The sequence below is a fragment of the Adelges cooleyi genome, unplaced genomic scaffold, assembly GCF_023614345.1.
Source record: "Adelges cooleyi isolate 19-005CV unplaced genomic scaffold, UGA_ACOO_1.1 ACOO_flye_CR_arks_rails_tigmint_CR_PRNA_30, whole genome shotgun sequence".
NCBI lineage: Eukaryota > Metazoa > Arthropoda > Insecta > Hemiptera > Adelgidae > Adelges > Adelges cooleyi.
Genome location: NW_026095971.1, coordinates 2,637,776 through 2,661,980, shown reverse-complemented (window position 1 = coordinate 2,661,980; position 24,205 = coordinate 2,637,776). Strand labels below are relative to the sequence as shown.

Below are 24,205 nucleotides of genomic sequence, written 5' to 3'. Positions count from 1 at the left end.
ACCGTCGACTTCAATTCTTATTGCTAGTTAGCAAACTAGCTTATAATATATATCTGTGGGCGGCTGTGTAATTTTTGTAGCAGCCAGTTATGGAAATTGATAAAATGAATTGTTGACATATATACCATTTATAATGTGGTTTCTTCATGAAGGTCAATTTTACTATCGTTACAGATTAAATGATAACAGATGAAACATCGATCTTGATAGTTAATATTTAATAACACAAATTAAGAACTAACACCCATTACCTCAATTTTTCAAGAGTTTTGCTCCTAACTCATAGTAAAGTTTCACCACGATTTTTTGTTAAGTTGTTAAACAAAAATGTGAACTTAATTACTTATTTACAGTTGTATTGTGTTATGAAACATTGCTGTTTCGAATATGTCATCTGATTGTTGAGTTTGAGGCCTACAGCCATGATCTATTACTGGATTCTTGCCTTGTCCGTATTTTGTATAACCACTTTTGGTTTGTGGCTGACCACCCTTACTGTTTCTGTTCTTTTTGCTTTTATAATTAGGTAAGTTATCAGCATTTGGCTCGATTAACCCAAAATAGTCTTATTACCTATATTGTACATTTACAGTGTGTCATATTTTGCATACAATGCTGTAGAAAAAGAAACTGCTCAGTATCTAAAATCAGTGAAAGAAAAGCCTAATTATGAAATGTACAGTTTATTTGACATTCAATCGGTAATATTATTAAAACATGTTTAAATTTATTATTTTTTTAATTGTAATATCTTGGTTAGATATCAAAAAAAGATGACAATATTGAGGAAAATGAAAATTTAAGTGGTTCAGAGTACATTGACCATCAACTGTCAGACATATTGGATTTGATACTACGTGATTACGTATATCCGTGGTAAGTTATAAAATATAATGTTTATATTGACTGCCGCCAGTGAAAGAAGTCGTAACTTGATTTTTGAAACTTTTGAGGAGAATAGAAATAAAATTTCAATTTTGATTACTTATTCTAATTTTTGTATTTATTGTTATAAACCCCTGAAATATTTAGTATTAATTAGAGTAGTATTCGTACTTTATAAAATAAACTTAGATAAAGAATACAAAAGGTGCTCATAATTTTTTATTTTGATGCTCCCGTAACAGTATTCTCTTACAAGTTTCCTATACTCCCCGAGTAATTTTTGAAAATAATTTTTATTGTCGAAGATTGAGAAAAGAAGGGCTGTTTTTGTTACACAAATGTATAATAATCAAATTAGGTTAGGTTATACATCCTAATAATTTGTTTTATACATTGTACATTATAGGTATGATAAGTTAAGTGACGATGAAGATTTTCCCTACCAGCTGAATAAATCTGCTAGTTATTTAATCTATTGCATGTCTAAACGACTGCAGAAGGTCGATTTTCTACAATTTGTCTGTACGCAGCTAACCGAAGAGGTAGCCAAACACATACGTATCTATAGAAAAGCATTAAAATCAGTGACTTCCAAAAACTCTGATGATAACGACTTGGTAACTATATTTTTTCAACATGAACAAGACGTAGACAGATTAAATACGTCACACGCAAATGTTTGTTTGGATGAAAGTTACGAGAGGAGTAAGTCAATTTTTTCACCAATAAAATTAATTTAATTCACATTTATATTTAATTTTTTAGAATGGCTTAGAGATATTTCCGAAGCAATTTTATATCATATTGCTCCTGAAAATGATTTTAAATGTCGATCTATGCGCATTTTAATGCGTGAGATAATAGCCAATAAAATAATATTTACCACAATAAGTATGTTAAGTAACTCTGACTATGTTAACCAATTAATTATATGGCTGGTAATTTGAATACATTATTTTATTAACTGACAAAAATTACGTGTGTTAATTATTTTATCTTTGTATTTTGTTTTTAGTGCAGTGACTATCCAATAACGAATGAAACTTTTCTTACAGTTTTAAGATCGACAAAATCTACTCAACAATTAAACGCTGTTAATAATTTAGTCAACAAAGAAATAATGAATTTAGTAAAAGACTTTAAATTGTATTAATTTTTATTATTTGACTAAAAAATATTTACTGTTTTAGCGTTCGAGAGATTCAGGAGAATCCGAAAGTCGAGCAAAACAACAATTGAGTAGTCTAATATTTTTATCCAATTTAATCAAAACAATCGTCAGCAGTATTCCTCAGCAATCTGACAGATCTTTAGGTAATAACTCATTAACATAAATTTGATAAATGATCAACATTTTGTGTGTTTTAGATTTTTTGTTATCGTTTGAAAATTCTATATCTTCTTCAAAGAATGATTCGTTATCGTTAAAGTGGATTTTAGAAAGCAAGAATGCGTTGCCATATTTTATTGATTACTTGACGACAATAAATTGTGAAAGTTTTATGTCGTTTTACATTAATATTGATGGTCAGTAATACTATAATGGTTATATTTAAATAAATAGTATAGTATTAGTTTGATTTTCAGGATGGAGACAGTTTGTACACGAACAAATGCAAAGTGTTAGTAGCGATCCTAGTCAGTATACGTCTTCTGAACAAGCTACGGTAGATCATATTAGAGATGAAGCAAAAAAATTATACTCTTTATATATTAGTCAAAAAGTATTATAATAACTTTAAATTAAAATTTTTATTTGGCAAAACTAAATAAAATCGTTAATTATCTAGCCTGAAATTCAAGAAGAACTCGAAGACGATCTAGTCAATACACTCGCTAAAACAATTCAATCAGATTCAGTAGATGAAAGTTGGTTTGACGAGACTCAGAATGCATTATACAAGGCACTTTTAAAGGTATTTGGTTTAAATCAAATATCTTTACTTCATAATAATCTTATACTTAATATAATGTAATGTAAATAATGTATATAATTAACACGTTCACTGCGGATCATATTAGTCTATAATATACAACTTGCACATATATGTTAATATTTACAAATAACACTGAAAAAAAAAGATTTAATTGTAACACTGACTGAGTTATAGTTCATTCTTAAAAAGGTGCCAATAACGCTTTTTTGTGTCATATGCATAATATGTGAACTATGTTATTATGATGTTAATTGGATCCATCGGCAGTAAACGTGTTGATAAAGTCAACTAAATTAACTAGTTTACATTAAAATATTAATATTATTGTTGTTGTTTAAAACAGCCAGAAAAAGGAATTATATCCGGTTTTGGGAAACACGAATCGTGTTCACGATTAATAACAGACCTCGAAATGAAAGCGATAGGATCAGATTTATATGAAACACCTGAATCCGCTGTGCCTGCATCTGATTTCTTGTTACCTATGGATGCCGTACAACAACTTTTTAAGGGCACTGGAGGTAAGTCTAAAGTTTTTTATTTTTCATAGTTTTTTTTAACTATAACAAATAGGGTGGTAATTCATTTCTACTAATATTATGTCCGCTAACCAAATTTGGACTAATAGACAAAATATTATTCAGGAGGTTCAAATCTGTCATGATATATTTAAAAAGCCAGTACAGTGGCGTTGGTGTGACCTTCCCGTTTCCACTGTGCTCCAACTATTTTTTCAAATGACTTTACTAATTTACTTTTTTTTTTTGTCTTTTTAAAAATAGAACTTTAAATTAATTTGGATATTTTTTAAATCTACTTAAGCAAGTAAAAATTAAAAAACCGAAGAGCGTTATATTTAATTAATACTAAATTGAAGTACCTTATTCATAACTTCTTGTCGGGTTTCATATATGTACTAGAAAACCACTTTCTTCTTCTTTAAAATCAAGGAGAATATCAAAAATAATTACAATCCAATAATGGAAATCTATGAAATATATGTATACAATAAAAATTGCCATAAATAGAACAGAACACAGTTCAAAGTAGATATTATAAAATTGAATGAAATATTGTTCTACTAAGTATAACTGTATTTATTTATATAAATATATATATATATTTATTTTTCAGATAAAGTTAGTGATTTTCTTTCTAGTACAAAAGCATTAAGTCCTAGTCAGCTGGAAGAAGACAAATCTATATTATCTGCAGACATAATTGAAACTGGTTAGTATCATTGTTATTAACAAAATTGTGGATCTAAAATGTATTAAATTACAGGTCTTGTCAACGAAGCCGGTAAAACATTTGGGGTTTATGCAGTTTCCATAACTAGAGTTTATATGTCTGGAAAAGAAGAAAACTGGCATGTTTATAAACGGTATTCAGATTTTTATGATCTTTATCAAAGAGTAAAAGACAAAGTAAGTCAACTGAAACTTACCGCCTTTATGTTGAAATTGATGAAAATAAGCTAATAGTTACTTTACAACGTTAATATTGAAATTTTTTTAGTATCCAGAATTGGGTAGGCTGTCATTCCCGGCTAAGAAAACATTCCATAATGCCGATAGACGTGTTTTAGAAAAACGTATGATGATGTTAAATCAATTTATACACAATTTACTGAAGTCATCGACCGTAGCTAATTTTCCTGGTATACAAACAATGGTTGAACAATTCCTCGAACAAAGGCCTGAAGATAAAAAAGCTCTGTTGTCCGGACAAATTGTAAAAACAGTCGACAATCTTTTGTTTAATCCGTTGAAAGCCGTCGGCAACGTCGTTAAAACAGTTCCTGATAATATATTTAATACTGTAGATGGAGTCATGGACAACATTAGCAAAGTCCTTGGGCCTGCCAAACCTCCGGGTAGAATATTCGTCGACGAGGTTTGTTAACTGTTGTTTAAACATTTGTAATTTTATCAGATCATCACAGTGTCTATTAATGACGTTTTTGCATTATCTTTTAACCAAAACATATCTATGTAGATTGCTTTTTACTCGGTCCATGATAGTTTTGCAACTTATTATCTGATTAATGAATACAATTACAAATTACTTAGTTTTAATTAGCTAAAACTCTTGTCTCCTACTAATATTGTTTTAAAATATCTAACTATTTTTTTAAATTATTACGAGTCAAAAGAATTATTTAGAAAAAAAAGCCAGTACAGTGGGGTTGGGCATTGTGGGGACATTAGGTATTAGGATTTTAGGAATTAAAAAAAGTGAAATAAATAAAAATGATCCACTCTTTCTAGAATAGGTGTATCAAAACTGAGAAAAACACCCAAAAAATTTAATAATCTGGGGGGCCGTAACATTTTTGTGGAATAAGCGTTTAATGTTCAATTTTGCCATTATAAATAGAACTTAATGCCCAGAAATGTTGGCATTTTTAATTTTAATTTGGAATTCAAATTAACAATACATTGAAATGCGCACAAAAATATTTTAACATTATGTATACTAAAAAACAATGTGCTGCATTAAAAAAATTGATGTCTCATGAAGTTTAGAGCCTTGTGAATATAGTTTAAATATTGGTTAAAACCAATCTGCCCATGATGAACACAACATCAATCTTTATAGTTAATTTTTATTGTTAGGATTTCCATGTTTAGAAGAATTTATTTTTAAACAATACATTTTAATTTTAGGATGACGATAATATGCCAATGCGTGCGGTATTACTTTTGTTGGCTGAAGTTTTTGAAGTTGATGAACAACAACAATGGCTACGTAAGCGTTTCGTCATGCTTTTACAGCATATAGTTAGAGCGTCGTTTGGTCATATAGTCAACAGACGGTTTAAAGATTATGTGACCACGGTTACAGATCCCTACAGGGTTTCCTTGTTAATTGCTGCAATCAAGTACAATATAAACAGCTAGAAATTGACTGACACAGTTCGAAATTAAAGTACTATTTAATTTTTTTCCAGAAACAATTTATGGCCTGATGGGGTAAGAGCTTCTGAAGTACAATTTCGCGACACAGAAGTTCAACTTAGAACTCTGTTAGCCGCTAAATGTGCACTATTGTCTTCTGTATCCGGTAAGTTTCCCCTTGTTTTTATTCTTTATAAAGGGTCAATCCATACCAAATCAACAAAATTGGTTGTGCAACTGTTTTTAAAAATTACAATATTCTCTACATTTGATACCCTAAGGAAAATAAATAAATTAAAAAAAAAACTTTTTTAAAAACCGCTTTTAAATAAAGGCTTTGATTTGAAGATGGTGAAAATTATTAAGTGTAAATCATTATACTGAAATTATTTTTAAAACAAGTCCTTGTCAAGTTATTTAGTTTTTGTTAAATTTAAATACTGTATAATATATTCACTTGAACAAAAAAAAAAAAATGAAATGTTTACACCTAAGGTGAAAATAATACAAAGTATTTGTTTTTAAGAATATTCTAACGACCAATTTTGTTATGGATTGGTTTCACCCTTAATAAATACTAATGGTTAACAAAACACATTGTTTCTCAGATGAACTGAAGCACTTGATGGGGAGCGAAGTCACTCGACGCGGTATTTACTTGGTCGTTGTAATGTTACAACATAAAACGCTCAACAAGCGTTTAATTTATGTGTTATTAAGTGCGTGTTTGTTACTAGTCTTTCCAAATTTCAATGGTCTCATAGATAAATTACACAAAAACCCCCCACTACTTAGTCGAAGCTAGCTAGTTATGTTATATAGTAATTATTTTTATAATTTTTTTTTTTTATAATAACCATGTACAAAATCATGTGGAATAACCAAATAAATATTACACACTCACAATTAACAGTGTTTTACAATAATATATATTTTCATTCCATCTAGTACATAAATACTTTTTTTTTTATCAATGATATTTGTCTAGATCATAACAATTTGTGTATCTTAAATAACTTAATTTATAACTATTTATTTATTATATAATTAACTTAAGTTACCCACTTATTTACCGTACCATTAAACTAAAAAAAAAACTTTATTTAGATGACAGTTAACTTAGTCTCAAGATAGGTAAAAGTAACTTTTTTCAATTTTATGACAAAATGTGTAAACAAAAAAAAATATTACAATACAAAGGCACATCAGTTACATGAATTGTAGTCAATAGTATAATACATTATCACTAAAAAAAAATTACGATAATTAAATAGGTTATCATTAAAAAAAATTAACTAACTGAATGCTTTTGTATAATTAAATAAGAATACATTTTTTTTCCAAGCTCATTAAATATTTTAATAATAATAAAACAGAACTTTACTAGTCAGTCTAAGATTACTTTGAAAAGTTATCATCAAAGCAGATTGTTTTAAAAAAGTTATATTCAAATAAAACAAAACAATTTGTCTTAATGAGGAATTAATTTTATACATAAACATTTAAACCACAAGTAGTCATTTACCTATTACAATTGATTATATACAAATTATATAAATATATATATATTTAAAACACATTGATATATATATATTTTCCTAATAGTATATATATATATATACTATATATAAAAGCAATAATACAAAATAATTGATGAGGGCAAATTGAACACAGTATGGTTATCTAAAATTGTATTTTATTTATACAAATGGAGAAACATTGAAACGGAAACCAACGAACATGTAAATCAATTAGGTGAAGGTTGGTCGCCAGAAAATGTGTAATGTTTTAATCTAGATTTGATTTCGAGATCACGTAATGCTTGTTTTGCCCGTGCTCGTACTTCCTCGCTACACGTGCTGTTAAACTTCTTGAGCCCTCGACGGTTTAACGCGCCCACTGTGAACATTGGATGAACTTGGGCAGGTTCAGCCGCCGGCGTTTCTTCTGGAACTGTTGGCGCTTGGGTGGGTTGGGATGAATCGTCTAAACGCAAAATGTTTATTGTTAACACAATATTATTTAAACGTGCCGGAAAGCAATTAATAATATCAACTAAATGTTTCCTACAATAAATTAAAAAATCAAAGTATTCCAATAATATTTTAAATGTAAGGGTTTTTCTTATAAATAATGGTTTAATAAAGGGTGGTTTTTCTTCTTTAATCTAAATTCTAGCATTTTTCAAATCCAAAATTGAAAACCGATTTTTACATAAAATTTAGCCTGCGATAAATTTGGTTAAAATCAGTGTAGTTAAGGAACGATTACCCGCGCATCATCCCTCTCCAGAAAAAATTAACTATAAAATAACAACACACAATACAGTATTATAGAAGTAGTCCCATTTCTCATATGTACGCGTGTAGTAAAATTGCCTATGCAAAGCGCCTGACATTACCAAATATTTAGAGTGTAATAATATAATTATATAAATCAAACTTACTGGCGTTGTTAGTAATATCAAGCCGAGTGGATTTCTTTGGACTGTTGTGCGCTCGGCTGATATGTTTGTTTCTTGTACTGGTCGTTTCAAAACTAAAAAAAAAAAAAAAGAGAATTGTCATTTTTGATCTCACTTTACCAATCTGGTGAGTTAATATATACCCAATGTTACAAATCGGACACTTGTATATGCTCGACGAGTCATCAGAATCGATCATGGGCGTCAATCTTTGAGCGGCTTCAGACAAAGCGGCTAAACGAGCATTTTGACGAAGAGCGTGGGGAGACTGCCATTTTTTAGTTTGTGTTTTACTATTAGACCCATTACCATTGCGCCCTATTACTTTTCGTAAATCTTTGGCGAGCGCCGAATTAGCAATACTACTAGACACAGTGGTACCCTTTTCATTGTTACGTAAGGCGCATAATTTTCCCAACAAAGTTATGGCTCCACCGCTCCAAATTTTGCCAGCACTTCTGAAAATATTTGATTTAGTTATAAATATATTTGCGAGTGAAAAATTAATTAATTAATTATTTATGCGAAGCTGAGAAGGTGTTTAAAATATGCTCTTACGGTTTTTGTGTAGAAGAAATAAGATTTTTCAAGGCTTGATCCAAAATTTCACCTAATTTGCAGACCATTTTGTTCTTTAATTCCTTTCCGTTTTCCCTGAAAGTAATTTTGAAAAATTAAATGTACTAAATGTTTTTTTTTTATTAATCTCATCTTACCCATTAGAATCGTCAAACTCATGATCTTTTACCATGTGTTCTTCGAGAACTTCTGGTCCTCCTTCCGTGATAAGCTTGCATACCCAACAGACGAGTAGGTTATCAGATTTTATTACATTAACTACAAAAATATATTTATACTCGATTTATTCATTTTTTTCCCCATAAAACAAATTATAATCAAGTACCGTTTCGTAAGTCAAATATGATTTTAAAGCAAACAAAAATATAATTATTAAGAATAGGTATTAAATCATATTAATCGTATTAATCATATCAACAATAACATTTAATAAAATACAACAAGCTTTATTCTTTTAAATGAAGAATATTGCAAAGAATTTTATTATATATTTTCTTTTTAAGCAATGATATTTACCTAGTTCAGGATCTTCAATACTGTGTACATCGAGGGAATGTATACGAAATGCTGCAATACCTTTGTAGCATTGGTCGCACACCTTACATTTAAAGTTCAGTTCACTGTTATCTGGCATTTCTTTTTTCTCTTCCTATGTAAGATATATTATACAAAATTGAAAGTTTATAAACAAATAATGTCAAACCGATTGAATAGTCAGGAAATGAAAAATTATTGACTTACATGATTAATACCAGTTTCTTGACGACAATCTAAGTCCAGAAGCTCCAATTTATTTTCCCCGCCAGCTTCTTGATCCACTTGAGCAGGATTTGTACCAAAGTTTTGTAAAATTGCCATTTCCTCGTCAGTAGCACCCATCGCACGCTGTAGCTCCGACCAAGAGTAGTCATTTACTTCTGAACTAGTGACATTACTATCTGGTCCTTCCAAAATCTATCAAAAAATAAATTTATGAAGTTTTATGTTAAAACCAAGCAATAAGTTTTAAGAAACTGAACATTATTTTATGACAAAAAACTATGAGTTTTTGATGAGATTATAAAAGAAATTGTAAATAAGAAAGCACAGTTTGATTACTAAGTTCATAGGAAAAAAGAATATATAGTATGATAGTAAATGGTATATTTCAATAAAACGAGCCAATAATGGTGAATTGTTTTGTACGATAATAGTGTCGGAGGGAGAAAAGATAAAAGAAATGATGAAAATAATTGTACGAACAAAGAACAGGGCTAAAAAGAAATGGTCTAGACAACTGAATACCTGACCATCAAGAATGTCTTGACAAAAAAAACTTAAATTTTGAATATATCCTTTTCAAATACTGCATGCATATGATAAGGTAATAAATCAATTATTTTTAACCAACATACTTTGTTAACCGAGCTCAGAATAGACCCCAAGCTAATGGTGGAAGGCAAGTCGAAAAATGAATCTGATTGTGTATGCCAACGGGGTTCCGCAACTTCTTCGGGTTCCTTTGACTCTGTGACATCAGCGCAGATCGGAGCAGTGGCTTTGGTTTCACCCTTGTCCATCTGGATTTTGGATTCATTTTGAGCAATTTTTTCTAAGTTCAAACACTTTTCTTGAAGAGGAAAATCTGTTTTTATAAGTTCATTGAATACCTCCTCACCGTTTGGCAAGATTTGTTCTTTGTTTTGGTCTGCTTTTACAGCGCTTACTTCAGAACACTTGGAATTTGGCGATGACAAATCAAACTCGGTTGTTGAAGATTGGATTTTATTTTCAGTCTTTAAATTTCGCTTTCTTTTTCTTGACCCAAAAAAAATACCAGGTTTTCTTCTATTTTTTGCTTTTGGCTTAAAAGGATTCACTTTAACAACTTTTTTATTGTCAGAAGTATTACTCGAACACATATCTTGACTAGATTCAAGGTCAATAAAACTGGATGACTCATCATCATTAACTACTAATGCTTTATCATCCTCTTTTTCTAAAAGAGGTAATTCAGTCGATGGCAATTTCTTGACCTTATCCCTTTTACTATTACGAGTTTGCACTTTAGGAGCATCACTTTTAACAACACTTTTTTTGGTAACAGCTTTATAATTTTTCTTTTTCACTTGAGTTCCTACTTTAGTTTTTTCAGTAACTTGGACATCAAATTTTGTATTTTTTACTCGAGTTTCAATTTTAGCTTTCTTTGGTGGAACTACGGGTTTTTCAAAAACCTTTTCTGGATTATCTCTCTTTCTGCGTAATCGATCTTGTTTAATTAATCCAATTTCTACTTCCTTCATCAATTTTATCCCTTTATTCTTGTTCACTGATACTTGCACAACTTCGCTGGAAACGTTTTTATCGACGTCTACTTTTGGATCTAGTATTTCGTTATGATCGTGTTGAGCGATTTTCTCAGCTAGTTGTTTGAAATCATAAGGTGCTCTTTTACGTTTTTTAGGTAGAACTACTGGTGTGGGCGCAGGAGAAGCCATTAGCGTTTTTCTCATAGCCGCTATAATTTCTTCGGTTTCAGACTTACTGAAAGGTGTTACATGTTCGGCTGGTTTTGACGGAGCTCGCATAATATTTAATTTACGAAGAAAATCTGGAGCTTCGGATATGAGATTGGCAGTTTCTGGTGCAACCGGCAGTGGTTTTTTAATTTTTTTACTATATACAGTTGAACTTGATACAGTCAGATTTCGACTCATGTCAATAGGAACCTAAAACACAATAAAGAGATTCATATTAACATACGCGATTAATAAAACATAAACAATTTGCAATTTCAAAAATACCTTTCGCCCCACAGCCTTCTTTACGTTTCAAAGCAGCGTGTAAATATTAAGATATACAGTATATTAACAGGGTTATCCAATATTAAAAATCTCAAAAAATTTCCCACACGTTATTTTTAACGTTTGTTTGGTAAAATAATTAATATTAAAACTACATACAATAGGTTACCCCAATGTAATACTTACGCTATTTATTGTTGCTTGGTTATTTCCATTGGGAGCTTCAAAAACTAATCTCCTTGTGACTCGTTTTGGAGGTAAATCAGCTATCATTCGGCTTACGCTTTCGGCTGTAATTAAAACAAATTAAATGATGTATAATATAAGTAACACGTACATTTTTTATTGTATTATATTCTTAATTTTTTTTTATTTATACTAACCATCGCCAGGTTTAGTTTTTACAACGGGTAATGGAGGTGTGGGCGGAGTTCTTTTAAGACCGTGTCTGGCTCTACCATTCCTTCGCCTTCGGAAATTGAACGGTCTCCAATTTTTCCTGTAATGTAGAAATAATATTTTGAATCAAATTTTAAAATTATATCTTATAGTGACTTACCTAGATTTTTTACTATTTGGCGATTTGGTCGTGTGAATCATGGTTTTGAGCCACTCTGTATCGCCACCACAATCCAGTAAATGACGATGGAGCTGAGCGAGATCATTTTCTGATTTTCCGCATTTCGTACATTGCGGAACATCAGTCTGGAGCTCGTCACATTCTGTCAATAAGCCGATTCTGCTCAAATTTCGTTCAGGTCGCTGACAGAAGACAAATATATTATTAACTTAAGCTATTTCATTTTAGCTTTAGCGTGAATACAAATGATATTAATTCTATGACAATGATGTAATTTTTAATCTTGAATTGAATTTTAAATATTTGTGTCAGTCAAGTTCATCTCCCAAAATCAGGTGTATATGACATATTAAGAAGATGTAATACCCATTATTTAATAAAGAGTACTTTTAGGAAATTTTTTATGAAATATTAATTTAATTTAAAGCTAAGAAAATATTGTATATTTATTATTGGTAATTATTTTTTTATCAGACCATCACAATGCTATTGGCAACGTTTTTAATTACTTTTCCAACCTAAACATATCATTTTACTTGGGCTATGTTGGTTTTTTTTTAAAGAATTATTTTGATAAAAAGCTATGTTATTATCTCTAAAATTATGTCCTCATCATTATTATTGTGTTTTTATGCTAAAATAATCATGACCCAAGTAAAATGATTCTGTGTAGTGAAGTTTTTATCGTAAAAAACTAAAGGTATAATGTCATCTTAACCAATGTTTAGAACATACATAAAAAAGATGTATTCATTGTTAATTTTTTTGTTGCAAACATATTTTAACACGTTTAACAAATAGTTTTTTTTTTTTTGGTAAGAGAACCATTTGAAAATAAACAAATTATTAATTGATATTATGAATAATAATAAAAATACCTTAAATTGTTGTTTCCATAAAAAAAAAAACATTTTAATCAAAATATATATAAGGGATCTAGGAAGAAGTTTAAATTTTTGCTGTCATCAATAGGTATATAGTTGACATAACGAATACGTTTATTCAAGACTACAAACAAAAATCAAGTATACAAAAAGAAAATGGAAAATTTTAGAGTTTATGGTTTGAAAATTATGTGTGTACCTATAGCATAATAAACTTGTTTTTAGAAATCAGAATCTTGGAAAAATATAAATAACACAACAAAAAGCATAATAAATTGCAATTTGCATCAAAAGTTGTTTACTTGATGGTAATTTTTATCATATTCAATCAAAATAATTTACAATGGTGTCTACCGCCCTCGATTTTTGAAAAAATGATATGTTGCTTACCCATATTTGGGATGGTAGTTGATCCAACGGTATGTCATAATGATGACAATGCACATTGGGGTGTACATTCCACTTATGATAATAGATCTCCCAAATATTGGAACACCTCATCGGGCACGCCGAACAGATGTAAGTACGTGGGTACAACCATTCGCCACTAAATCCTTCCAGTTTTTCTCTTTCGAGATCTATTCAAAAATAATGGTATAACAAAAGCTGCAACATTGTACAAAAATAACAAAATCTGATCTATGCTTACCGTGGGGACTCGGAAACCCATACGATGAAGCCGCGTCAGCTTCTAAGGAACCCATTGTCATATCATCTTCACTAGATGTCGAACTGGAATTCAAGGACGGCACTGTACGTTTGATTCTATTCTGAATTTCTAGATTCATGTACGATATATCAAAAGGTAAGCCCTGTTTAGTGACCAACTCGTTTTTATTGTTCAAGTAAACAAATTGGGTTCCTCTAGCGCTTAAATCTTGAATCTCGTCTTTTAATTCTTTTTCTTGGACTTTTACAGGTTTTTTTGGTAAAATCACTTTACTACTAGTTGTAGTTTGTAGTAACTTTTTTGTTATCTTTTTGTACTCCAATTTTTTACCATGACCTAAGCTCATATGCCGTGCTAGATTCGGTTGTTGAGTAAATCCTTTCTTACAATCGGGGCAATAATAAGGGTAAACTTTGGAATCCTCTTTCTTTTTAATTATTTCTTCTTTCTTTGATTCTTCTTTTTTTTTCACTTCCTCTTTTTTCTGTTTTTCAGGAGGAACTGGAAGTGTTAGAGGAAGCACAACAGGTAGAAGAGGTTCTTCTTTAGTAACTTCAATTGTTTTAGGTTCTTTGACTTTCAGTTCTATTAGTTCGACTATAGGCTCTTCGTGATTGTAAGTCTCCTTTTTTATACTGCTGTCAGATTCCAATTTTATACAGAGATTGTTCAAACAAATATTTTTATGATTCTTAGCCAATTCTTTGGATACAAATCTCTCTTTACACTCAGCACAGCCATAATACATGTCTTCGTGAAGTGTACACATGTGTTTGTGCAACGTGTACAAATCGAAAAAGTTTAACTGACAATAAATACACATATGACATCTTCTTTTGGGAGGGTGCATTTTAGATAAATGACTCTTCCGATCGTCTTCGTTTTCAATTTTTTTATCACAATACAAACATAATTCACAAACTTTGGTAACAATATCAGATAATTTTTTTACAGCAAGTGAATGTAAAACGGGGGGAGGATGACTGGACACGTGACGCCGCAACTCAAGTGGAGTGTTAAATGACACACAACACTTGTGACAGTGATAGTAACCAATTTGACCATTAGAGTCTTTCCATTTGGTCAACATTTTATCAAGTCTATCACCTCTGAATCCGGCAATTTGCAGATCTCGAGTTGTCAAATAATGATAGTTTATGTGTGCCTTCAAGTAATGCTTCTTCAAAGCTCCCCTACGCTGGTATATGCCGGGACATACGTTGCAAGAATAGAGCTTGTGTCCGTTATCTGTAACACGGATTTGTGACTGATCAATTGAAAATTCGTAACTCTTTGAGTCGGTTGTACTGCTACTAAAATGTGGAATGGGAACATTCAGCTGTTTAGTAGGAGTCATTTTCATTTCCAGAACAACAGATGGTTCTGGTATTTTTCTGTTGTTGAACACATTGGTTTTGGGCATTACAATATAACTAGAAACCGCCGATTGATTGGTTTTATAATTATTCATAGGAGTCAATGACACAGATGCACTCAGTGATGATGCCGGCGTGGGAATAATACTCAACGTAGTCTCATTGCGAATTTCTTCCATTGCTATATCCGTGCCCAATCGCTTTAGTCGTTGAAAAACATCTAATGGGCGGTCGTTAACTGGATGAACGATTGGGTAACGTTGTATTGTCACTTCCGAAGTAAGTGGAAACAATGCCGGAGGAGCTCGTAGGCTTTTCTTTTCTGAACCAGTAGTAACAGGTGCAGGATTCAACAAATTGTGTAAAATCGATATGGAACTTTGTTCCGCTACCGTCTCTGGATAAGAATTATCTGAAGTACATTGTTTCGCTAAATGAAGTTTGTTCACTACGGCATTCAGTCGACCACCACCTGGTGTCTTTTTACTGACAGATGGAGGCATATTATTGTGTATCACAGAGCCTGCAATATATATTAAGAAAATAGGTTATTAATAAATGGATTATTACTCGTTTTTTATACAATATTTTAGAAGTATAAGGAACAAATTAATCGTAACTTTAAAAACGGTTATTTTTGACAAAAGTTTGTTTAAACCTGTTCAAATAAATTATAATACAAGTAAACTAAGTTATAAAATTATATTTATTGACTCAATTAATTAATTCAATTTTATTTTAATTTAAATAAATATCCACATTTAATTTAAATACATTTTTATTTTGATAAATTTAAATAATACACAAATGATTACATAAATACATTTTTCGCTTTAGTTTAATTTATACTTAAATCATAAAAATTGTATTATTTTAAGTTATGAATAGTAAATTACTTTATTAATTTATACTCATTTATATTTTATTATTTACTTTATAAATTTAAGTAAATTACTTAAAATACTCTTGATATTTTTATTATTTATTTTAATTAGTTTTATAGAGTTTATTTTATAAAACTTTGGAACAGCTTTAAAAGTAGGTTTTTTAAATTTGGAACAGGTGTAAATGTGAAATAATGCATGACTAGTCAAATTAGTTTACATATTATAAAAGTTATTGTTAGAAATATAATAATTATTTAAAGTTTTTCCTGTAATTTTATTAGGTTTCATTAATTTTGAAAACAATTTTAATCAAATAGTAAAGCCGAATAAATATTAATTATAATTTAAAACCTCAAATTTTTAGACAAATGTGACTTGTCATATTTTATTTTGAAGTATTACATTTTAAACTGTTATATTATAAATGTGCTCCTTAATGGGATAATGATGGTTTAATAACATTAATTGAATAAAAAAACAAATGGATTTCATTAACACAAAGTTGAGATTTTGTTTTTGTCTAAACGCGACCGTCGTTTTCTTTTTTTTTTTCTTTTACAATAAAACGTTCTCTAACGATTAATCTGTAACTAGAATTCGTTCACATACATTATATTATTCTTGGTGCGTTATGTGTTTGAAATATATACAATTTTATAAAACACACAAATCAATATCACGACCGAGTAGTCGTCGTAAACAATATATTTTATAAATTGTATTTATCTCATAATAATGGGTTACGGCGATAACTAGAAAAATGCTAAGGAATATTAGCACACTACACTTGTCTGCATCAACGACTATTAATAGTCAACGAAGCTTAGAATAACCTTGAAAAACTACGTTTACACAACCCTAACACAGTACCACCACACACAGTAATTTTGTCGACCATAAATAACAAACAGTTAACTCGGAGCCTAGCTAGTGAGTTTTAGATAACAACTGTGAATAAGTTATAATAATTTTTTAACTATACTACTTACCACCGTGAGGGAATGACATGTTCCGATGATGGTGTAAGCTGCTCCCCAACATATCAATATTGGCGTTCGATCACAACGTATAATATGAGATAATGCGATTAATATCTGAAAAAATACATATTTTTTAATATTATTAAAAAAACAACCAACTTCAGACAGACGCGTATGGGTAATCGATTTTTTGGCGCGTAAAAATTGATTTAGTATTTGATTTATCAAATATTCTGAACACTGTTTGATTTTTAAATCGCTTTAAGCACCGCCCTGTTTTTTTCTTTGCCGAGGTAAACGAACAACAAGCGATATCTCTCGAATCGCACACACTTTTTTCCCACACGGGCGCGTTATTTGTCAAAAAGAGAATATTCGTAAACAATGGCAATCTTTGCACACAACCCTTGATCGAATATGAAGAAAACAGATCACACGTGCACACGATAGGGGCAGTATCCCTTCTCTTTGTGAAGGGTTTAAACAATTTTTTATTGACTAGGCTGACAAGTTAGTTTTTTAGAAAGGAAATATACATATATATATATTTAAGATCCAAATTCATAAATGTGTAGTTTAGGTAGGAGGTAAATACAGTTTTTTTGAAATCTAAAATACTAAAATACTCTCCTTTAGTTAATTTATGCCATTCACTATGCGCGCGTACTGCTTTCATGTAAATGTTCGATAAACAAAAATTTGAAATGATGTCGTTTGCTAAATTCACCTTGGTCATCACTAGGTACGTAACAGTTGCTCTTGCAGTTTAAACCTAGGACACTCGTGATCGCGGCTATAGATGATATTATAGCCGAATATGGTGGTTACATATCTATAGCTCGTGCTTGTATTCGACATTACGGTAATACGAATCCTTTATGTATAAAAAAAAATAATGCAAATCTAGACGATTCGGCTACCGAAAAAGCATCGTTATAACAACTATAATAACGGATACACCTATTTCTATTGATCATGTGTCTATACACGTGCTTGACGTGACCCAGATATTATGTATGAATGAAACCGTTCCCAGCTAAAGTTTTCCTTCGTACAACGAAACCGAAAAAACATTATCATCCCCGCGTTCAAAGCATCAAAATGAAGTTAGTGTTCTGCGAATCTTACTATAATATATTTCATAATACAATAGCTCCATCAAAACGATAATAAAACAATATTCTTCTCATATAATAATTATATATAAATTGCAGAAACGCCATTCAACAAGCGACAAAAATTTAAATAAAATTAAAATTCATCCCACGGCTAATTCTCATTAACCTTTATAAGTATGTCTTGGCTACTTTTTTGTGTATATTGAGTTCTTATTAATTTCTACACAACACACGTTACTAGTTGACCTATTTTACTCTTACAAGATACTATGATATAAATTTGGAGGGTACACAGGTATAAGGGATTAAGTAAATTGTTGACAAAATATCTAATAAGACAACTAAACAACAATATATAAATTACATATTATTAATGATTTTAAAAAAATATAGGATTTTTATTACGACAATCTTTTTGTATGTACCCAGCTAGTAATTTATAAAATTTGTAATATTTGTGTTATAATTTTTTCCAAAATCTTAACTAATAAGAATGGTTCAATTCATTAAAATAATACGATTTCCGTCGACTTCTTCCAAGTTCTTTTGTTGGAAACCTATTTTCATTAAAAAAAAAAAGCATATGATATTTAAACAAAAGCCAGTATAGTGATGTCGGTGCATAGTGAGGACAGAGCATCTGGGCAGGTTAGGTCAACAAGGAATTATTATAACTGAATGTGATAAAATCACTTTCAAAAAAACGTTCAATGCGATTCTGTAGATGACAGAAATACAAAAACCGATAAAAGCGTTTTCAAAGATATAATTTGTTTCAAGTTGTTACCTATAAATACATTGTGATTAACGGTATAACGAAAATATTTTTAAATACCTGTTGACTATTATTTTACTCACGCATAGCACCCTAGAAATAAGCAACGGTCAATCTGTAATTATTCCCTTTTTCGGGAGAGTTTTTGTCTAATTTTCAAAATTTAGTCCCAAAGGTTCGCTTGAAAAGAGAAATAAAGAAAAAGTTTCCACCGTTTCTAGGAGAAAGGGTTGAAGAATTTTTTTTTTATAATTCGACGTTCATCGATAGTACTTTATCTTAAGAATATGCCATTTAAATTTGAAACAAATTCGTCTATTTTTGAAAAAGTTACAGTGCACCGTAATTTTAAGTTAAAAAATAAGTATGTTGATTTCTTTTGGAAGTCGTAGAAAAAGATCTGAGGAACCTATAAGCACAATATAGGAGGAATATACTAATAAATCGAGAGAAATGAAGGAATTTAGTGATAACAGCAAAAACTCTCGAGGAATAAGAACATTTACTTTATGTTATTTTTATCCGAGATACGGCGAAACCATGAAAAAAATTACTTTAGTCAATTCTAAATAACTGATAAAATTCAATATTTATCGGTTTTTTTTTTTTTTTGGAAAACAACGTTTTCTATGAGAGCTAGAAGGCCAAATTGTGATTTAACACTTCAAAAATGTGTAAAATTGATTCGGAAAACTATACAAAAGTAAAAAATAAACTGTTTTGTCTTAACTTGACATCTTTCCGTTCCACTTAAAACGTATAATATACAAACACTAGCAAAAATTTCATCTAAGACGATATTCAATTAATGAAATAAAACTATAAAAACTAGTTATTGTTTTTCTTAAAGAAAAACATTCACAAACGATATATGTATACTAGATGTGTGTTGACTTCGAGATAAGCATAGGACACATTTACACAGAAAAAACCAACTATATCATACCTAATAACAAAGTTCGGCCTACGTAATTTTTCCAAAAATGATCACTATATTATCATACTTTTTAAATGCTGTACACGAATTTTAAATAATTATGAGAACAAACTACTCTACCTAACGTACGCAAAATACGTTGCATATTCTTAACAGACAAAATATAATAATACAAATAGAAAAACGTCTGGAGAAAAAAACATTATTTTTGAGATTTTTATATATGTGAGATATTTCTTATAAATTATATTGCATATAAACGACGAAATCATCACCTACCATCCCTGTAAAACCCAATTTAGTTTAATCAATGATCTATGACTAACATTTACTACAAATTGCTAAACAAAATTCCCTCTTATTTGTTAAGGTTCTTTTTTCGAACTCGCTCTTATCGCTCTAAATTGTTGGACTTTTTTAGAAAATACCAGAAGCAAATCGATTGATCAAAAAGCTTCTACTCTGACTTTCCGCAGTTTTTAAAAAAAATGTGTATAAATTGTATAATAGACGACGCGGCGTGGTGTACCTTTGGCGTAAGCAATAATAAGTAAATAAATACTCTAAATTTTGATTTAAAACTTTCATGAATGTATTATTTGAATAGTTCTAACTTAAATTTGTAAAAATAAAGAATATGAAAATTTTAATAATACTGAAATCAATGTCGATAAAACATTTAGTGCTTTTATGAAACATTAACTTTATTTATCTGTTAACTTGGTTGTGACACTTATGTAATTCTTAGTTTTCATTCTGGAAAATAATTAGGTCAAACAACTATTTTGGCTCTCCTACAGAGAGAAACACACATAAAACTAAGGCGTATATTTTTCGACTTATGTTACAGTTAGTATATTATTATTCCATATTATTTTCAATAGCTTTTGCTGCGACTCAACATTTTATAAATCGTTTTCCTGGTAAACATTCGGTAAATATAAACAATCCACACTTTACAGTAATAGTACGTACAATGTGTACAGAACTTTAATGCACAATTTACGTTTTATTTGTGTTGATAAGGATGTCACAAACATTAATACAAATACAGAAAACATTAATGCTCGATATTAAACATATATATCTCAGTTGTTAGAAATTACTTAATCGTAAGTACTTAATAAACAACAATATTATATTCGTACACAGAAATTTTAGGAAATTGTTCGAGTTTTTAAAATATCCATAAGGATTTCTGCAAAACTATTTGTTTGCAAAAAAATAAATTCAAACTACGAGTTTTATTTAAATTAACGTAGTCTATAAAACTAAAAAGGTGGTACATTGTAGTAAGTATCTGATCAGGACATGACTAAAACAAATCCGGATTTACAACGAAACAAAACAAATAATAGATAGTACTAACTTCAAGTCATAAAAATATATAATACCAAACTAATGTACATTTTTTTTGTGTTTTCTCGATTTGCGAGGGAACTTCGATATAGACTTCTGATCTATAGACTGGCTGATGGCTCTATAAAAAAATCGTCTTGTTGGTTAAAAAATAATTTAAAGCTCAGCTTTTGGGTAAATATCAAATATTTCCAAACCCACAAGGTTCTTCACACCTCTAAAGTTTAATGTACCAGACCTATGCGTATATCACTAAAGAGTATTACGCTGTGATGAACAGCCTTTTTTTTTCTTTTATTCTCCCCTTCCCCTCTCTCATTACCCCGGATGACAAGAATTCGATAGACATTCAGATAGTAAAAAAAAAAATGTAATCCCGACGGCTGCGTTCAACTCTAAAATGTTAATAGCGGAAATAACTGTTTGTTTTATTCGCTCTGATGATCACCATAACGGCAAAATAAGATTATTTAACGTTTTTCACTATTATTTTATTACTGTCTCCGAGAAACATACAACAAAACTGTACAATAACGTTAACGTTTAATAATTATACGTTTTGTAAAAACGTATTGATATTAGGCTCTTTGTTATAATAACGAATTTCCAATATAATATGTAATAATTATAAATTATAGTTATTACAATATTGTTCAATAATTTTTAAGTTTTATCTCGATACAAAAGCGTGCAACAGCGTGATTTCGTTAAAATATAAACAATAAAACAATTAACATGAACAAATAATAAATGTCAAATTAATAATTAATTAATTAATTAAATTGGTATTTTATTATTTCGAAAATTAAATAAAACGAAATGACTAATTATCATTATATTTTTAAACGAAAATAAGTCTCCACACCAAAATAATAAACAGGATGATTCCACAAACTATGAACCTATCCATGGGTTAAATATACTAGGTTATTGCATATTCCTACATTATTATACTATCAATTCACAAAATTTCAGCGTAAGGGTACATCATTGTTTTTTTGATAAATATATACAATGACCTTTATAAAATAAATTAATTTGATTGGCTGAACTCTTACGCTGCCATTTTATTTTTATCATCGAAAATGTCAATGGAGAGAGCGTAGAGATGCAATAACCTAGTATATGCCATAAACCAATTTTTGTAATTATTCTTTTTCATACTTTCACTTAGTTAGCCCAAATTCGATATATTTTTCAACTATAATACCTCATTTCATGTGTGTTAAAGGCCTATGAATTTTAAAGATTTTGATTTTAACGATGAACTTTAGATTTTTAATCGGTAATGTTTATATTTTATTATTTTTTTAAATTAAGATTAAATTGCTGAAATATTAGACTGGATGATACCAAATTTGGATAATTACTTTAAAAGTTATTAAAGTTTAAAATGTAGAACAGGAGGCGGAGTGCGGTTAAGTAATGCGTGTAGATAAAAATAATACTTCACTCCACCCTTCCTCCCATCCTAAATTTTAAAATTAAATAAGTTATATAAAATACCTCTATATAAATATCTAAAATTCGTTATCAACCAGTCTAAATTTTTTCAGCAAATCATTCTTAATTTAAAAAATGAATAAAATATATACGTTACCTATAAAAAAGTTTAAAAGGTTTTAACACATTAAGGATGGGATTATATTTTTAAAAAATAAATTAAAATTAGGTGAAATATTAACTATAAAAATATAAAAAAAGAATAATTTTATAAAGTCTAATATGTTCTGAGATATGAACTGGTTAATAGTTAGTGAATTCCTAGTATTTTTTGTTTAATTTTATAATCTTTTAATTGAATACTGTTTTCAAACTAAAATTTAAAAAAGTTGTACAGAAGAATGATGAGAAATTCATATCAGTTTTCAGAACCCTTATTGCTACACTATATTGATTAGTACGTTGGAATGAAACCAAGTTAAGAAATAACTATTACCAATCCCTTTAAAAGAGGATGATTTCTTCATTTAGATGGTAATTTTTTTTATATTATGATAATAATTTTTGAACATTCAATAAAAAAAGTGTGTATGAGATTTAAATTCTTTAGTAGTAATAACAAAGCTAAAAAAATTATGCAATATTTATTGATACTTTTGTGTACACAGGCATTAGTTTGGTTGTCAGCAATAATCTCAACCCAAGATAAAAAATATGGCCACTGAATTCACAATATAAATAATCAAAGACTTAACAAATTTTTAAAACTAGGGACCATAGGCATTGATCTGATGTGCATAATGGGAAATATACCAAGACACATATAAATGAAATCAAGTATGAACAATGTAAGAATCTGCCATTACTCTGTTAATTTTTTTATACTATACCAGATAAATAAATAAAATACCTTATCAACTTTGCATCAATATCTGGTATACTGATTGAATCAATGAAAATAAAAACAAAAAAATGATTTGTATCTTATGTGTACAGTTATAGTTATGGACAACCGACAATTCATTATAAATATAATTAAAATCTAAATACCAACAGAAATTTAAAAAAAAAATGTATGGACACATTCGAAATCCGAGTCAATATCTTAGTGTTGATTTTACACAGAATATGTATCCTTAAATTATTACTATTATATTAAATAAGATATCTATAAAAAGAAAAAATGTAATACTTAAGTTAGTTAATTTAATAACTTAACAAGGAGAGCCGTAGCTGTCCAATGGCTCTCTATGTCCAATAGGAAAAGGGTTTAACCTTTATCATTTCCGATCTTTATAACATCTCCTCGCCACTTCTTCGCTGTTTCTTAATTCGCTTCACACATTTCCGTATCTTCATTTATAAATCTCCTCGCCACTTCTTCAATCTACTTTTTCCTTTCATCCTTTTACTATAATCATTCAGGATTTGTTTTACTTTTTTATTTTCCTCTGCTCTTTCTACATACCCAATCTAGTCTCTTTTATTTTACCAACTATTAACACCGCTCCCAAATATCCTCCCAATATATTCTGACTCATCGATTACCAATCACTAATCGCTCTATAGAGTAATAAGAGAGGGTGAAATATTATAAAAAGAACATTAATTTTTATTTATTTATGGCTTATTTAATATTTTAGAC

General features: G+C 29.6%; 2 protein-coding genes across 7 annotated transcripts in view; one reads left to right on the top strand and one right to left on the bottom strand.

Annotated features, from left to right (window-relative positions):
• The first annotated feature begins 66 nt into the window (after positions 1-66).
• LOC126839003 (sorting nexin-13) lies at positions 67-6,620 on the top strand. Of its 2 annotated transcripts, XM_050573889.1 has the most exons (18): positions 67-285; positions 354-526; positions 593-701; positions 761-876; positions 1,292-1,590; positions 1,651-1,823; positions 1,901-2,014; positions 2,076-2,199; positions 2,254-2,412; positions 2,473-2,609; positions 2,676-2,801; positions 3,166-3,343; positions 3,957-4,052; positions 4,107-4,249; positions 4,341-4,718; positions 5,492-5,706; positions 5,776-5,888; positions 6,331-6,620. In XM_050573889.1, exons 2-18 carry the CDS (start codon positions 423-425, stop codon positions 6,525-6,527), a joined length of 2,781 nt encoding a protein of 926 aa, XP_050429846.1. In that variant the 5' UTR covers positions 67-285; positions 354-422; the 3' UTR covers positions 6,528-6,620. The 2 variants fall into 2 exon arrangements, with proteins under 2 accessions (XP_050429846.1, XP_050429845.1); XM_050573888.1 differs by having other exon boundaries at positions 67-526.
• A 498-nt stretch (positions 6,621-7,118) lies between these two features.
• Positions 7,119-24,205, bottom strand: part of LOC126839164 (uncharacterized) — a 32,732-nt gene continuing 15,645 nt past the window's right edge. For 2 of the 5 annotated variants that reach the window (XM_050574271.1, XM_050574270.1), the window contains exons 2-16: positions 16,938-17,042; positions 13,665-15,584; positions 13,406-13,593; positions 12,111-12,313; positions 11,935-12,050; positions 11,738-11,841; positions 11,552-11,569; positions 10,160-11,476; positions 9,507-9,719; positions 9,282-9,414; positions 8,903-9,023; positions 8,745-8,840; positions 8,330-8,644; positions 8,169-8,260; positions 7,123-7,708 (exon numbers count right to left, since the gene is read on the bottom strand). In XM_050574271.1, the coding sequence (XP_050430228.1) occupies positions 7,470-7,708; positions 8,169-8,260; positions 8,330-8,644; positions 8,745-8,840; positions 8,903-9,023; positions 9,282-9,414; positions 9,507-9,719; positions 10,160-11,476; positions 11,552-11,569; positions 11,738-11,841; positions 11,935-12,050; positions 12,111-12,313; positions 13,406-13,593; positions 13,665-15,584; positions 16,938-16,989 (5,127 nt within the window). In that variant the 5' untranslated portion in view covers positions 16,990-17,042 and the 3' untranslated portion in view covers positions 7,123-7,469. Of the gene's footprint in view, positions 7,709-8,168; positions 8,261-8,329; positions 8,645-8,744; positions 8,841-8,902; positions 9,024-9,281; positions 9,415-9,506; positions 9,720-10,159; positions 11,477-11,551; positions 11,570-11,737; positions 11,842-11,934; positions 12,051-12,110; positions 12,314-13,405; positions 13,594-13,664; positions 15,585-16,937; positions 17,043-24,205 lie in introns of those variants that run through there. The other 3 variants (XM_050574272.1, XM_050574273.1, XM_050574274.1) reach the window with 3 other exon arrangements.